Below are 16,176 nucleotides of genomic sequence, written 5' to 3'. Positions count from 1 at the left end.
TGGGTTCAGTATGACTGTTACCCCAGAAGTTACGCAAAAGTTTAGTGAGGGCGCCATATATTAAGAAAGCTCCAGTTTGCATTGTCCCAGCAGACACCTGTTCTGCGAAAGTGGTTATATGGGAGTTAGAATATAAGTCTCCCACGTTTAACGTTTTAGTTACTGGTATATCATGATGAGATGACAGGTCCTGTACCATTGGTATTTGGGATAGTGGTATCGAAGGAGAATAAGGGGGGGAGTTGGTTTTGCCCCGGATGTATCTTTTCCAGCAGAATCTGGCTGCATCTAGTAATGGGGATCTTTTCGGAGGATAAGGGGGGCCAGCCAATAGTGTCGTTAGGATTGTTTGTGGTGCTGTGTATATGTTCAGCGCTACGTATTCTGGGGTGGTTGAGTTATTAAGCCATAGTGCTATCCATTGTAACTGAGCCGCTGCATAGTATAATTCTAAGTTTGGCATGCCTAGACCACCCTCCTCTTGTGAGTGTTGTGTAATAGATAGTGCCACCCTCCGTCTGTCTCTGCCCATAGTAGGTCGGTCAGAAGGGAGTGTAGTTTATGAAAGAATGAGCGTGGCAGTGATATCAGGAGGGCTGTAAAATAATATAGAAAGCGCGGCAGGATTAACATTTTAGCTATGGCGGTCCTGCCCATAGGGGATAGTGGGAGCGAGCTCCAGAATGACAGCGAGCCGTGGGTGGATCTAATCAGTCAGTCCAGGTTACCCTCTTTTAGGTCCGTCATTGAGTGATAGACCTGTATACCTAGGTATTTAAAGGTTGAGAGGGACCAGGGGAGTTGATATTGAGGTAATATCCTTTGTTGTTCATTTGATATAGGAGTGAGGGGGAAAATGCATGATTTGGACCAGTTTATGCGTAATCCCGAGGCCAGTGCAAAGTTGTCTAGTATTTGCATTATCTCTGTAACAGATGTAGAATGTTTGCGCAGATAGATTAGGGCATTGTCAGCATATAAAGACACAATGTGATATGAGTTGAATTCTGGGATGCCCCAATTATGAGCGTTACTTCGGAGTTTGATTGCTAGTAGTTCCATTGTGATGGCGAATAATAATGGAGAGAGCGGGCAGCCCTGTCGGGTGCCCCTACCAATAAGGAATACTTTGGAGATGATTTGTCCCATTTTAACTCGGGCAATGGGTTTATGGTATAATGTCCTAATCCAGTTTATGAAGCCAGGTTGAAAACCAAATGCCTTCAATGTGCGGTAAAGGTAATTCCATCTTAGCGTATCAAAAGCTTTTTCTATGTCCAGGGACATGGCCACTGCTTCTTCCGCGGTAGTACTATGCATTAAGCTAATTAATCTTCTAATGTTTAAAAAAGTGTTTCTACCTGGTATAAATCCGGATTGGTCTGGGTTTATTAAGTTTGGTAGATAAGGGAGTAGTCTGTTTGACTGTAAACTTCTAGGAAGATTCTAGCAGAGTTGAGGAGGGAGAGAGGTCTATATGACCTGACATCCAGGGGGTCTCGGCCTGGTTTTGGGAGCACGACTATTAGTGCTTCTCGCATTGAGTCTGGAAGTTGCTTACTGTTGTGCGCTTCATTGAACACCTCTAGGAGGGGTTGCAAAAGATGACTGGGTTGTGATTTAAAGTATTCCGCTGGCAAACCGTCTGGACCTGGGGCTTTATTACTTGCCATTTGAGAAAGAGCTAATCTAAGTTCTTCTATTGTAATAGGGCCGTCTAGCATATCTGTGTTGCTCATTATATGCAGATTTTGGGGGATCATTGTTAATAATTCAGTCAGTTGTTGTTCAGTAGGGGAGGTGAAGTGTTGATATAAGGTGCGATAATACGTATGGAAGGCTGTATTAATTTCGACCTGGGTGTTAACTACGAGGCCTGTGTGTAGTTTAATCACGCATATAGGTGATGACTGCGTTGGCTGGCGAACCAGCCAGGCTAAAATTTTCCCGGATCTATCCCCTTCGGCATGCTGTCGTGCCTGGTAATGTCTATAATCGTGCTTGCACAGCCTGGTGTCTGCTTCCCTATAACTGGTTCTGAGCGCGCTCAGTGTTTTTAGAGAGGATATATTCGTGGAAACCTCTACTTCTGTCTTGCGTAGTTTGATTTCTAGTTCTTTCAATTCTTTATTGACTATTCTTTTAACTCCCACAGTGGCCACGAACCACTACTTTGTGAGCATCCCATTCGATAGCGCGCGTTGAAGCGGTATCCTTATTTAGCGTAAAGTTATTTGATAAACATTTGGATATCTCTGCATGGAAGGGGGGGTCTGTAAGGGCTTCTGGTTGTAGGCGCCAGGTTGGGATACGAGTGTGCGTGCGGCCCCATAATAATGTGGCATGTAGCGGGTTGTGGTCTGAGATGGTACGGGCCAGATATCCTGACGTGTTTATTCTGTGGATTATGTCAGGTGTTGCAAATAACATGTCTATTCTGGTGTGTAGTTTATGTACTGATGAATAGTAGGAGTATTTGCGTTGCGTGGGGTGTCCCGTTCTCCAGATTTCTTTCCGACCGTTATTGGAGGCCCACTCTACTAGATCGGTGGAAGTTTGCCTGGCTGGGGCAGTGGCGAGTGGGGGAAATGAGCGATCCATATGTATGTCTAACACTGAATTAAAGTCCCCACCCCATATGCTAGCCTCAGCTGGGTCTCTGAGTTTGCTGGTATTGAGTGTCCACAAAAATTTGCGTTGGCCTGTGTTAGGGGTATACAGAGCGATTAATGCTAAGGGATAACCGCCCAGGACCCCCTCCAATATCACGTAGCGCCTGTTTGGGTCGTTTTGTGTTGGGGACATTACAAATGGGACTCCTGGTGCTACCCAGATCGCCACCCTGCGCGCGAAGGTTGAGAAGGTAGTGCTGTATAATTGTCCTCACCATTTTGCGCGTGAGCTCTCCAGTGAGGGCCCGTTTAGGTGAGTCTCCTGTAGCATAGCTATATGTATCTGGTGCCGCTTAAGGTATGTATAAATCCATTGGCGTTTGTGTGTGGATGCCATGCCCCTGATGTTCCATGTGATTATTTTGTATTGTGGGGTGTTATGTGGAGATTGAGGGGTCACGATGTGTGTGCTGATTTATTGATCCTGGTGGATATGCCGTCCTTGTGCTGTGCGCAGCCATGATATACCCAGCGAGCTTTATGTATAGGCGTTTACCAACTTTGGTATCGTTTACTGTGTTTGTATTGGGAGCGCAATTGTGACGCCAATTACTATGACCGTGATCTACATTTCATACCCTGAGTGGGTTCCATTTAGTGACATAAAAAACAATAACTATGTAAAACATTAACTGTGCATGCAACACGGCTGAAGGTGAGCCAGTGTCTGCCAACTTGGTGAACCAGTCCATATGGAGCGGGGGTGCTTCGGGTTCATGCTTTCAAGTCGGTGAGTTTCCCGGCCCATATCGCTCTTGTTGCTGGTGCGTCCGCATGGGGGCCTGCGACGACCACCGGCCTGTAGTTTAGGTTAGTGATAAGGACTGGTTGCACACCACTCAAGTCCGATCAGTTAGGCAAGGTAGTCAGATTTTTATGGGGGAGGGACATGTCTCAAGTTGTGGAGATGTTCTTGTCCTGCATGATTAGCAGATATTATTTGCTGTGCGCGGTGTGAGGGCAGGGCCTCGGTTGGAGTCTGTGGAGTCATATTGTACATCTGGCTCGAGTTCAGCTTCGTCTTGGGTGGAGAGGGAAGTTGGAGATGTGTTGATAAAGTGCCCTGTGGCCTGCAGTAGTGAAGTATGCTCCGCTTGAGGCTGTTCCAGTGAGGGTTTAGTGTCTTGTTTCCTGCGAGGTTTGCACCTATTCTTTGGAGATAACCATTTCTCCGCTGGAGTTCTTAGGCTTATCGGGTCGGCTAGGCCTTTAGCGTGCAGCCAGGTCCAGGCATCCTCTGGGGCCATGAAGAAGAGAGTGCGAGTGTTGTCCTGTATGCGCAGTTTGGCAGGAAACAACAGAGCGTACTTAATGCCATGCTCACGCAGTCTTTCTTTGACCCTGAAGAAGGAGTTACGTTTCTTTTGTACCTCCGCTGTGAAGTCTGGGTAAGCCGTAATTTCTGCATTTTCGTACCTAACAGGGCCTGATTTTTGGAATAATTGCAGGATGAGGTCCCTATCACGATAATTAAGTAGTCTTGCTATGAGCGGGCGGGGCTTAGCGTCCCGGGGGGGGGGGGGGTCTTCCAGGGACCCTTTGTGCACACTCTACAGAAAAAAAAATTGGGATATTATTTTGCAGTATTGTACCCGTTAGCCATTGTTCGATGAATAATTCTGTGCTGGGACCATCTGCCCGTTCTGGAAATCCCACAAAACTAATGTTATTCCGACGTGATCTGCCCTCGGCGTCTTTGGCCCTGTGTTTCAAGGCTTCAACCTCGGATGATATTGTCGTTAGTTGCAGTTGGAGGTCTTTTATCGATGGTGCTATCTGTTTCGCATCCTCTTCAAGCGTTGTTACCCTTTCTGCTAGGGCTTGTTGGTCCATCTGAAGGAGATTGACATCTTCAGCAACTGATCCTATTTTTTCTTCTAGCGTAGTTTTGGTATCTAGGATAGCCTGTAGTATTTTCTCAATCGTGTTTTATGAGTTTGCAGAGTTGCCTCCATCTTCTTTAGTGCCTGGTGTGTTACCTAAGGTTCGATGGTGGAGCTGGCTCGTCTGAGTCCATGTTTCCTGGTGGTGCATGTGGAGTCTTTGGCTTGCCCATCGGTGATCTTGATGTGGCTTGGTTTATCGGGGCCAACGTAATATATTCTAGTCGTTCTGGAGGCTTTATTAATTATATTTACCGATGTTGTTCGGTTCTATTGCACTCTGAGTGGTACCAGTCGGGGGTGCAGTGCAGGTTTGATATGAATTTGCGAGCTGTTAGTTTTGTGCGAGTGGGGGTAGTATCTTAGTTCACAGGATCATGGGCTCCAGGCAAGTGAGGCCCTTTTTTTTTAAGTCGGTAAGTTGTAGTTTTAGTCAGCCGCTAATCAAGTGTCTTATTCCCTATATGTGAGCACAAGATATGCATAGGAGGCAGGCCAGGTTCCAGCAGGACTGGACTGATATAGTTGGATGATGTTCACTCCGGTTGGGTAATTTTGGCTTTGTTTTGAAGCAGACGGTGGTTGTAGGGCGCGATCTGTTGTGGGTAGTTACTTTGTGCAGTGCAGTTTTTCTGCGGGCCGTACGGTATTGATTTGTTGTTGTTGTGGCTCCCAAGTACTTATGTGGGGCCTGGCGACTCGGTTTACGTCGCCGATAGGGCGCAATGCAGATCTCTGTGGGGTATGGAAGGCCTTCAGTTGTTGGGCTGTTAATATGACTTTTGATGTGTCTGTCTATGCCCACGCCCTCATCACAGGAGCCGTGTGATCGCTCCCGCCTGCGTTTCGGAAGGACCGATATTTCTAATATTTGCTGCAGGCGGGGCTCACTATTAGTACTAATGGCAGTTTTATAGCTTTGCCAGGCGGTGTGTTTGCTACTTGGGGCCGCGCGTGCCCGAAGGGGAGAGGGCAGAGTCTTTCGGGCCCGGGGGCTCAGCGCCAGGGGGCCCGCCGATGCGTTGCTGCGGCCCGTACGGCCGGGCCTGCTGTGCTTAGCGGTCGCGGCTTAGCAGCCAGAGGGCTTCCAGGGCTGCCACTTTTTATTGGGTCCTCATCAGGATCACGGGCCTCGAGCCCAATGCCGTCGCTCCAGGTCCGCGAGTCCTCGCGGAATCTTCAGCCTTGCCGCCGTTCCTCTTCTGGACGATATGTGACAGCCACTCGGTCTGTCGTCGCGCACGGGTGAGGTGCTTTCTCCGGCGCTTGGTTCGGGCGTCCATCCCCGCAGCCGCGGCGCCGCAGTCCCAATGGCCCCTGGGTCATGCTGCAGGGCGCCGGAAAGCCCCGATGACTGCGCAAGCGATGCCTGTGTTGGAGGACAGAGGCGTCTTGTGCAGGATGTTTACCAAAGGCCGAGAGCGGAGCTGCGATTTATACGACTGCTTCGGCTGCCATGTTGGCCACGCCCCCCCGATTGGCGATATACTTAAGCGTGGGTGAACTATTTTTTTTTCCTTCTGTTGTCTCTCCCCTTCGTGCTACATGGCGCTCCCAGCGCAAACAAGCACAACAGCGTGAACTCGATCTGCAGTATTGGAGAGCTTGTCACATTGTTCACAGTTACCTAATCAGAGTCGTTTCTTGTGGCTGTCCCCTTAAAACACTTGAAATTAGTAATTGCTTTACCTAAAACAGAAATCCTCAAAGTGAAAGCTGCTCTCCCGGCACAGCAGGAAAGCCGATAGTACAATATTCAGCGCACTTGGGAAATGTGCCTTATAATGCTTTGCAAGGCATTACGTTTACAAAACAATTTTGCTCATAGGTCAGCCTGTGGTGTTGCGAAGACAATGGGAGCGCCACCAAAACATTCACAACAACGTGCTCTTTCTGTCTACATCATATGTGGGTCCCCACACTAGCTTAGTGGGGACCCCAAATTAATAATAACCTCTCCCACCATTCAGTGTCTTTTAAGCATTCTCATGGCTAGAACTTTTGTTTTACAGCTGGTAGAAGTTTTGTTTTAAAGGACTTGTTTGTAATATCATTGCAGTAGGCCTGCAAGCCCTAAAAACGCCTTCTAGGGCTAAGTATATGGTTACACTCCATTATTTTCTCCTGTTTTTTTATGGGGTTATACCCTCTAAAGGCTAACAATATAGTTACATGACCATGTTTGTTACAAATGATATTTTTGTTATGGTGTCCTCTAGGGGCTGTTTCAAGCATTGCAGTCTAATGCCAAAAGTTTATTTCTGAAAAGGGTTTATATGATACTTGTATATGTTTTAATAATCTCTCCTTATTACAGTTATAACCATGATTTAGGCCAACTTAACATCCTTATTACACTATGACTGTTTATGTGACCCTTCTAGTTTATTTCTCCTCTGTGGCTGTCTGGTGTCTTTTTTGGGGGGATTGTATTAGCCAGCCAGCAACTCTGGTGGTGGGGTGGTGAAAGTGGTATTCTATTGGAATTAGCATGGCAGATTTAAATTAGGATGCTAAAAGGCAACATTTTCATTTTTTGCTGCAGCTAGAGGAAGAAGGTAAATGGAAGTGCTTTAGTTATATGCAGGGCCACTGGAATTATATGGCAGGAAAAGATGAAATTATGAGGCAGGGTTGACCAATTTATGTGGCAATAAAAGTCCAGTTATGCATTTACAACGCCAATAGCTCTAACTCAAGAAAATGCAAGACTTATTGCACTGCAAATGCTTGTGTCTTTCTGCATGCCGTCTTCTTACTTCGCTGATGTCTTCTTTCTTCCCTGACGCCTTCTGTATTTTTCCTTCATTGCCTTCTTCATTTTTCTTTCCTCGTTGCCGTCTTCTTTTTTCTTTCTGCATGTCATCTTCTTTATTCGCTGTCTTCTTTCTTCTTTCCTGCATGCCATCTTCTGTCTTTTTTCTTCACTGCCTTCTTTCTTCTTTATTGCATGCCGTCTTCTTTCTTCGCTGTCTTCTTTCTTCACTGAATTCTTTCATCTTTACCACATGCCGTCTTCTGTCTTCTTTATTCGCTGTCTTCTTCCTTCTTTATCGTATGCCGTCTTCTATCTTCTTTCTTTGCTGTCTTCTTTCTTCACTGTATTCTTTCATCTTTACCACATGCCGTCTTCTTTCTTCGCTGTCTTCTTTCTTCATTGCAGGCCGTCTTCTATCTTCTTTCTTCGCTGTCTTCTTTCTTCACTGTATTCTTTCATCTTTACCACATGCCGTCTTCTGTCTTCTTTCTTCACTGTATTCTTTCATCTTTATCCCATGCCGTCTTCTGTCTTATATTTTCGCAGTCTTCTGTCTTCTTTCTTCTTCATCACATGCCGTCTTCTGTCTTCTTTCTTCACTGGCTTCTTTCTTCACTGTCTTCTTTCTTCTTTACCCCATGCCGTCTTCTTTCTTTGTTTTCTTCTTTCTTCTTCACTGCATGCCTTCATACCAATAGGTTTCACCTTTGTTTATTCTTTCTATCTATCTGGATTACAAATATTGGAAAAATGTTATAATAATGTTTGTTTTAAATGTAATAAACCATTAACAGTTTATGCCCCTATCTGCCCCCCAGTGGGGGCAGAAACACGGAATTGTGCCAAAAAGTTAATGGGGTAGCAAAACGTCCTTTCCCAAGGGGCCACTCCCCCTTCCTAGTGTCTAGTGGGTGGATCTCTGCATGGGGATCACCCTCCTGCACCAATCCCCAAGCAGGGATCCACTAGGGAGAGGTACCTTTGGAAAAGGGAGATTCTCCACTTTCTAACTATACCTCTCCCGCCTGCCTCGGTGCTCCGGGGGCTGAGCTAGCCCCTGAGCATCGAGGCAGGTAAAGTGAAATGAGCCAATTGTGCGCACTGATCGTCATTTTAATAAAAACAAAGAAACAGTCTCAGGAGATGGTAAAGGTCTCCCCATCTCCAGAGGCTGTTTCTTTGTAAAAGAAATCCCTCTGGTGCCCGCACCAGAGGGATTTTAAGTGCCATGTGCGCAGACCGCCGAGAGCCGTCCTAAGTGAGCACTGTAGCGTTGGATGGCTCCTGGCCGTCCGGAGCACAGAACAGGTTAAAGGATTCAAAAACATGTTGGTGTTTTTTTTTAATTAAACTTTTAAAACAAAATTAAGACTTTTTTTATTAAACATTGCACTGTGTGAATTATTGAAATATACACTTCATTGCCATTATGGTCATTTTTAAACAAAGACAATGCATCTGCTTTGAATATGTTAATATTCTAATCCCTTCATAAAGCTGATGGGCCCACTTTTCATATTTAGGTGTTCTGATCTTTTGACAAAGTCAGTAGGTCTGCCTTCCTTAAAATGACACCCAGGCCCTGTGCTCAACCCCCCTGCTGTCTATAGCTCGGGTTTCGAGATTGGGGCTACTGCCAGCGCATTGTGGTATGCAGGGCCTGGTTTAAAAACAGAATGTTTTCATTGGCATTTTCATGTAACTACAATGTCCCTTTTAAACTTTGTTTATTATATGACTATATATCAAGTATATAAGCAATATAGGTGCAGCCTAATAAGGGGGAGAGCAATCTCCCAGTCAGGATAGAAATAATAATTTGGGTGTGGAAGGGCAACCCTCATATGATTTTACTACCCCCGCTGAACTCTGCCGAGCGTGTTGTTCATGGGCGACACAGCCTGTCATTGAAAGTGATGCCTAATGGTAGAAGGAAGTGTGTGGTCCAAGGTCCCCATGTCAGCCTGTGAGTAGTACAGCCAGGGCTCTCTTTTAACTGTGTTTGAAAGCCCCACTGTATTTGGACATGCATGTGTGGCTCAGACAACAGACATGTAAGAGGACTGCACCGTCGCCCAGTAACCTGCGCAGTCTGTTTCCCGCTCCACAAAGCCTCATGAGTCAATCGACTCGATGAAAAATATACCACTAGCCCACTAGGGAGTACCTGAAATAAAAAATTTTGTTAATGAATCAGTAGATCATCAAAGGCTTGAAAAGCGAGACCAGACAATAATATGTTATATCCGGCGGAAGGGAACGCACAGAAGTGCAGACACGTCATGGGTATAGTAATATGCATAACACACTAATACAAAGAATATAGATGGTATACTTAACTCACTGTGCAGCAGCAAAGAAAGAGGAGGCAAAATGATTTCTCAGACATTTATGGGACTAGACCTGAGGTGATTGGTGCATATGACCTAAAACCGTGCTTAATTTGTGGTGGTGGTTTCTGGTGCTTGGCACCGGCTCCTAATGTCGACTCTGGCACTTATGACAGTCTGCCACATGGTGGCACTGTTTGACCAATTTAGACATGAGCACATCAACAGTTATTTTTTTCAATCCAATATACATTAAAATGACTAATACCAGCCACCCAGGTCCTTCGTATAGCTTTGGGGGGCCTGGGATAGGCTGAAGTGGCACACTTGTAGGAGTTAATAATGTCATTGGCAGCACTGGCAGGGGCAGTGGGTGTTGCAAGCTGCAGTGGCCTCCTGAAGAGGGCCATGGCACTTTTTTTTTATTTTTACAAATTAAGCTCCGACCTATAACAATGCCCTTATATTGACAGAAAATTTATTTTTTTACAATAAGTTTTGATTGGCTGCTGTTCATTTTGCAGTAGAGAAAGAGAAGCATAATTCTGAACTTCCTGGTCATAGAATCAAACTGCTGCTTATGGGAACGTCAGGAAGAAACCAAACATGTGCACATGAGGAGTAGGCAGCAGGAGACGGGAAGGAACCAAACGAGTGCCATTGGGAAGGAGAGGGCAAGGAGAGAGGAAGGAATGCGACTGGAACTCATGGGAGAGGAGGCGGCAAGGGGGCAGGAAGGAATGAGACGAACTCACTGGGAGAGGAGGCAGCAAGGGGGCAGGAAGGAATGAGACTGGAACTCGTGGAAAGAGGAGGAAGTAAGGGGGCAGGAAGGAATGAGACTTGTACTCACGGGAGAGGAGGCGGCAAGGGGATAGAAAGGAATGAGACTGGAACTCATGGGAGAGGAGGCAGCAAGGGGGCAGGAAGGAATGAGACTGGAACTCACGAGAGAGGAGGCGGCAAGGGGGCAGGAAGGAATGTGACTGGTACTCACAGGAGAGGAGGCGGCAAAGGGACAGGAAGGAATGAGACTTGTACTCATGGGAGAGGAGGCGGCAAGGGGGCAGGAAGGAATGAGACTGGAACTCATGGGAGAGGAGGCAGCAAGGGGGCAGGAAGGAATGAGACTGGAACTCACAGGAGAGGAGGCAGCAAGGGGGCAGGAAGGAATGTGACTGGTACTCACGAGAGAGGAGGCGGCAAGGGGGCAGGAAGGAATGTGACTGGTACTCACAGGAGAGGAGGCGGCAAGGAGGCAGGAAGGAATGAGACTGGTACTCACGGGAGAGGAGGCGGCAAAGGGACAGGAAGGAATGAGACTTGTACTCCTGGGAGAGGAGGCGGCAAAGGGACAGGAAGGAATGAGACTGGAACTCATGGGAGAGGAGGCAGCAAGGGGGCAGGAAGGAATGAGACTGGAACTCATGGGAGAGGAGGCAGCAAGGGGGCAGGAAGGAATGAGACTGGTACTCATGGGCGAGGAGAGGGTAAGGGGAAAGGAAGGAATGAGACTGGTACTCATGGGCGAGGAGAGGGTAAGGGGGCAGGAAGGAATGAGACTGGAACTCACAGGAGAGGAGGCGGCAAGGGGGCAGGATGGAATGAGACTGGTACTCATGGGAGAGGGCACGGCAAGGGGGCAGGAAGGAATGAGACTGGTACTCATGGGCGAGGAGACGGTAAGGGGAAAGGAAGGAATGAGGCTAGTACTCATGGGAGAGGAGACGGTAAGGGGAAAGGAAGGAATGAGGCTAGTACTCATGGGAGAGGGGTGGCAAGGGGACAGGAGGGAAGTGTACCGGTGCTCATGGGGTTCTGGAGGGCTTGAAGAAGGTGGCAGTGTGGGTCGGGAAGGAGCCGAGCTGGTGCTCAGGGGGAGGGGGCACCTGGGAGGGCAGGAAGGAAACCAAATGATGCTCATCTGAAAGGAGACAGCAAGGGGCAGTGGCGTCATGTAAAATGATGGGGCCCCACCTCCAGAATATGAAGAAGGGCCCCGGAGTCTCCCATATCTCACAGGTATTCATGGGTGTTGGGTTAAATGGGGGGCCGTATGGGGGGGGCTGAGGGGCCACGAAGGGCTAGGGCACTTCATACCGCAGGGGCTTCAGGGCCTGCGTTATGCCCCTGGCACAGGGCAGGAAGGACTGATGCGCGCGGGGGCACACAAGCTTTAGAATGGAGCTCAGCCGTGCTGACAGTGCTTAATTTGTGCCAGAGTTTCCTGTCCTTGGCACCAGCACTTTGTTAACATCGGCTCTTATAGCAGGGCGCCACATCGGGGCCCTGTGTCCTACTTTTGAAATGAGCACAGGAACAGTTATTTCATAATTGTATATGCATTAAAAAAACAAGATACTGCTGCCCGGGCCATTGTTATAGCTTTAAGTGGCCTGAAATAGTCTGAACTGTCGCACTTTTCGGAGTTTGACTGTAATTGTGTTGGCACTATCATTGGCAGGGCTTGCAGGGGCAATGTGCGATGCAAGCTCAAGTGCCCTCCTGGCGATGGCCCGTGTACTTCTTTGTTCACAAATTAAGCACTGGCAGCTCTCAAGGCAGGGGGCGGGGTAGGGTGGTCAGGAAAGCAGAGCCCGGTGCTCCTACGTGCATAGTAAGCACATCCTGCCTCTGAGTACTTCCGGTGCCTGCAGCACTGGTGGCCTACCAGATCCCCGTAGGGTGGACAGGAAAGCAGAGCCCGGTGCTCCTAAGTGCACAGATAGTAAGAGGAATCTCCCACCCTGCTGCAGTAACACATCCTGCCTCTGAGTACTTCCGGTGCCTGCAGCACTGGTGGCCACCCAAGTCCCCGTAGGGTGGTCAGGAAAGCAGAGCCCGGTGCTCCTAAGTGCACAGATAGTAAGAGGAGTCCCCCACCCCACCCCACCCCTGCTGCAGTAACACATCCTGCCTCTGAGTACTTCCGGTGCCTCCAGCACTGGTGGCCACCCAAGTCCCCGTAGGGTGGTCAGGAAAGCAGAGCCCGGTGCTCCTAAGTGCACAGATAGTAAGAGGAGTCCCCCACCCTGCTGCAGTAACACATCCTGCCTCTGAGTACTTCCGGTGCCTGCAGCACTGGTGGCCACCCAAGTCCCCGTAGGGTGGTCAGGAAAGCAGAGCCCGGTGCTCCTAAGTGCACAGATAGTAAGAGGAGTCCCCCACCCCACCCCTGCTGCAGTAACACATCCTGCCTCTGAGTACTTCCGGTGCCTCCAGCACTGGTGGCCACCCAAGTCCCCGTAGGGTGGTCAGGAAAGCAGAGCCCGGTGCTCCTAAGTGCACAGATAGTAAGAGGAGTCCCCCACCCCACCCCTGCTGCAGTAACACATCCTGCCTCTGAGTACTTCCGGTGCCTCCAGCACTGGTGGCCACCCAAGTCCCCGTAGGGTGGTCAGGAAAGCAGAGCCCGGTGCTCCTAAGTGCACAGATAGTAAGAGGAGTCCCCCAACCTGCTGCAGTAACACATCCTGCCTCTGAGTACTCCCCTGGTGCCTGCAGCACTGGTGGCCTCCCAGATCCCCGTAGGGTGGTCAGGAAAGCAGGGCCCAATGCTCCTAAGTGCACAGATAGTAAGAGGAGTCCCCCACCCTGCTGCAGTAACACATCCTGCCTCTGAGTACTTCCGGTGCATGCAGCACTGGTGGCCACCCAGATACCCCACCCTCTGAACACAGACTTTCATCTCTTCTTGCACAATACCACTGGCACCGAAGGATTTGCAGGTTGGTGGACTTTGTACTGGACACCGAGGCCATGAATTTAGTACTGTAGAGGGGGCCATCACCTAGTGTGTTACTCATTCACGTGAGATGTGGGGAGGAGGTCTCTCGACTGAAGGTGAGCTCCGGACTTGGAAGGCGCTACAAATGATTGCTACCGTGGTACATTTCCTGGGCTCCTGCTCTCTCAGCACTTGGACGTCTCTTCGGATATTTTTCGAGCTCTTGATAAGTGGCGGTGGGATACTTTCAGCCATCCTTGCTGTTTAGCAAAGGGCACTTTGCACATTGTAAGTGCATCTTACAATGGAAAATACTACAAGTCCCAGAATGCAAACTGGTGTTGGTTAAAAAGCCAGGGCTGGCAAGAGCTGCCTCGTGGCAATCAGATGTATAGGCAGAAGGAGGAATACAAACAGGCTTCTTAGGAGGCTTGAGTCCAGTCATCAGCCAAAACTGTAAAGCATGCAAGTTAATAAATATGTTATAGAAATAATCAAAAAGGAGGAACACAAATGAATGTTACACTAATGTGGTACTAGAACGTGCATTCCTTGAACTCGCTAATAAATAAAGTGCATTACATCAATAATTATTAAACAAATAAACGCATCTGTCTTCCCATTCCCAATCCTTTCTTTTATTAAAAAATGAAAGCATAATATAGGGGTGGAAGATTTGGAAAACGAAGAAGAAAAAAACGAGAAAGGGGGAAAGAGCGACCGTAGGGCGAATGTAAAGTTACTGTAGGTAAGTGGGTGTCTGTTGTTATAAGACTGAGGCCGTCAGTGAGAGGCGTGCACGAGCAGCGCGGCCCCGTGGGGAGTGCTGGAGAGTTACTGGAGGGGTCGGGGTGCAGCCCTGCCAGGTTCCAGAGTCCACCGCCAGGCGGGCACCCAGGAGGTGTGCGGGGGGTGAGGAGCTCCGCACTGATGTCCTGCCTTCCTGTCTCTAGGCGCTAGACGGACCCCGCCGGCAGCACCCCAGGGTGACCCGGAGAAGGGACCATGGGTGAAAAGCGGATCCTGTGCATTGGGCTCGTCTGCCTGGACGTCATCAGTGTGGTGGATAAATACCCGGAGGAAGACACCGACACCAGGTACCCCGCGGCCTCTATCTACCCGCTTACGTCAGCAAATGTAATAATGATGTTATTGTCTCGTTTTCCAACGCTCAGAAACAAACTGACTAGCCTGCCGGCCCTTAAAACCTATAGCCTTATAGCCTGCCGGCCCTTAAAACCTATAGGTTCTTAAAACCTACAGCCCTTGAAACCTATAGCCTGCTGGCCCTTAAAACCTATAGCCTGCTGGCCCTTAAAACCTACAGCCTGCTGGCTCTTAAAACCTACAGCCCTTAAAACCTATAGGCTGCTGGCCCTTAAAACCTATAGCCTGCTGGCAATTAAACTTATAGCCTGCTGGCATTTAAAACTTATAGCCTGCTGGTCCTTAAAACTTATAGCCTGCTGGTCCTTAAAACCTATAGTCCTTAAAACCTATAGCCTGCTGGCCCTTAAAACCTATAGCCCGCTGGCCCTTAAAACCTATAGCCCGCTGGCCCTTAAAACATGTAGCCCGCTGGCTTTTAAAACCTATAGCCCACTGGCCCTTAAAACCTATAGCCCGCTGGCTTTTAAAACCTATACCCCGCTGGCCCTTAAAACCTATAGCCCGCTGGCCCTTAAAACCTATAGCCTGCTGGCAATTAAACTTATAGCCTGCTGGCACTTAAAACGTATAGCCTGCTGGCACTTAAAACTTATAGCCCGCTGGTCCTTAAAACCTATAGCCCTTAAAACCTATAGCCTGCTGGCCCTTAAAACCTATAGCCTGCTGGTCCTTAAAACCTATAGCCCTTAAAACCTATAGCCCGCTGGCCCTTAAAACCTATAGCCCGCTGGCCCTTAAAACCTATAGCCCGCTGGCCCTTAAAACCTATAGCCCGCTGGCCCTTAAAACCTATAGCCTGCTGGCTCTTAAAACCTATAGCCTGCTGGTCCTTAAAACCAATAGCCTGCTAGCCCTTAAATCCTATAGCCCGCTGGCCCTTAAAACCTATAGCCCGCTGGCCCTTAAAACTTATAGCCCGCTGGCCCTTAAAACTTATAGCCCGCTGGCCCTTAAAACTTATTGCCCGCTGGCCCTTAAAACTTATTGCCCGCTGGCCCTTAAAACTTATTGCCCGCAGGCCCTTAAAACTTATTGCCCGCTGGCCCTTAAAACTTATTGCCCGCTGGCCCTTAAAACTTATAGCCCGCTGGCCCTTAAAACCTATAGTCCGCTGGCCCTTAAAACCTATAGTCCGCTGGCCCTTAAAACCTGTAGTCCGCTGGTCCTTAAAACCTGTAGTCCGCTGGTCCTTAAAACCTGTAGTCCGCTGGCCCTTAAAACCTATAGTCAGCTGGCCCTTAAAACCTATAGCCTGCTGGTCCCTAAAACCAATAGCCCGCTGGCCCTTAAAACCAATAGCCTGCTGGTCCTTAAAACCGATAGCCCGCTGGCCCTTAAAACTTATAGCCCGCTGGCCCTTAAAACTTATTGCCCGCTGGCCCTTAAAACTTATAGCCCGCTGGCCCTTAAAACCTATAGTCCGCTGGCCCTTAAAACCTATAGTCCGCTGGTCCTTAAAACCTATAGCCCGCTGGTCTGTAAAACCTATAGCCCGCTGGCTCTTCAAACCTATAGCCTGCTGGCCCTTAAAACCTATAGCCTGCTGGTCCTTAAAACCTATAGCCCTTAAAACCTATAGCCCGCTGGCCCTTAAAACCTATAGCCTGCTGGCTCTTAAAACCTATAGCCTGCTGGT

The 16,176-nt window shown here is 48.6% G+C and overlaps 1 protein-coding gene across 4 annotated transcripts in view; it reads left to right on the top strand.

Moving 5' to 3' along the window:
• Positions 1 to 16,176, top strand: part of KHK (ketohexokinase) — a 102,567-nt gene that overhangs the window by 37,415 nt on the left and 48,976 nt on the right. For 3 of the 4 annotated variants that reach the window (XM_069233611.1, XM_069233609.1, XM_069233610.1), the window contains exon 2: positions 14,324 to 14,467. The exons of the other annotated variant lie outside the window; for it this stretch is intronic. In XM_069233611.1, the coding sequence (XP_069089712.1) occupies positions 14,376 to 14,467 (92 nt within the window). In that variant the 5' untranslated portion in view covers positions 14,324 to 14,375. The remainder of the gene's footprint in view (positions 1 to 14,323; positions 14,468 to 16,176) is intronic. 4 annotated transcript variants of the gene reach the window in all.

The sequence above is a fragment of the Pleurodeles waltl genome, chromosome 5 (genome assembly GCF_031143425.1).
Source record: "Pleurodeles waltl isolate 20211129_DDA chromosome 5, aPleWal1.hap1.20221129, whole genome shotgun sequence".
NCBI lineage: Eukaryota > Metazoa > Chordata > Amphibia > Caudata > Salamandridae > Pleurodeles > Pleurodeles waltl.
This window is presented reverse-complemented; position numbering and strand designations above follow the sequence as displayed.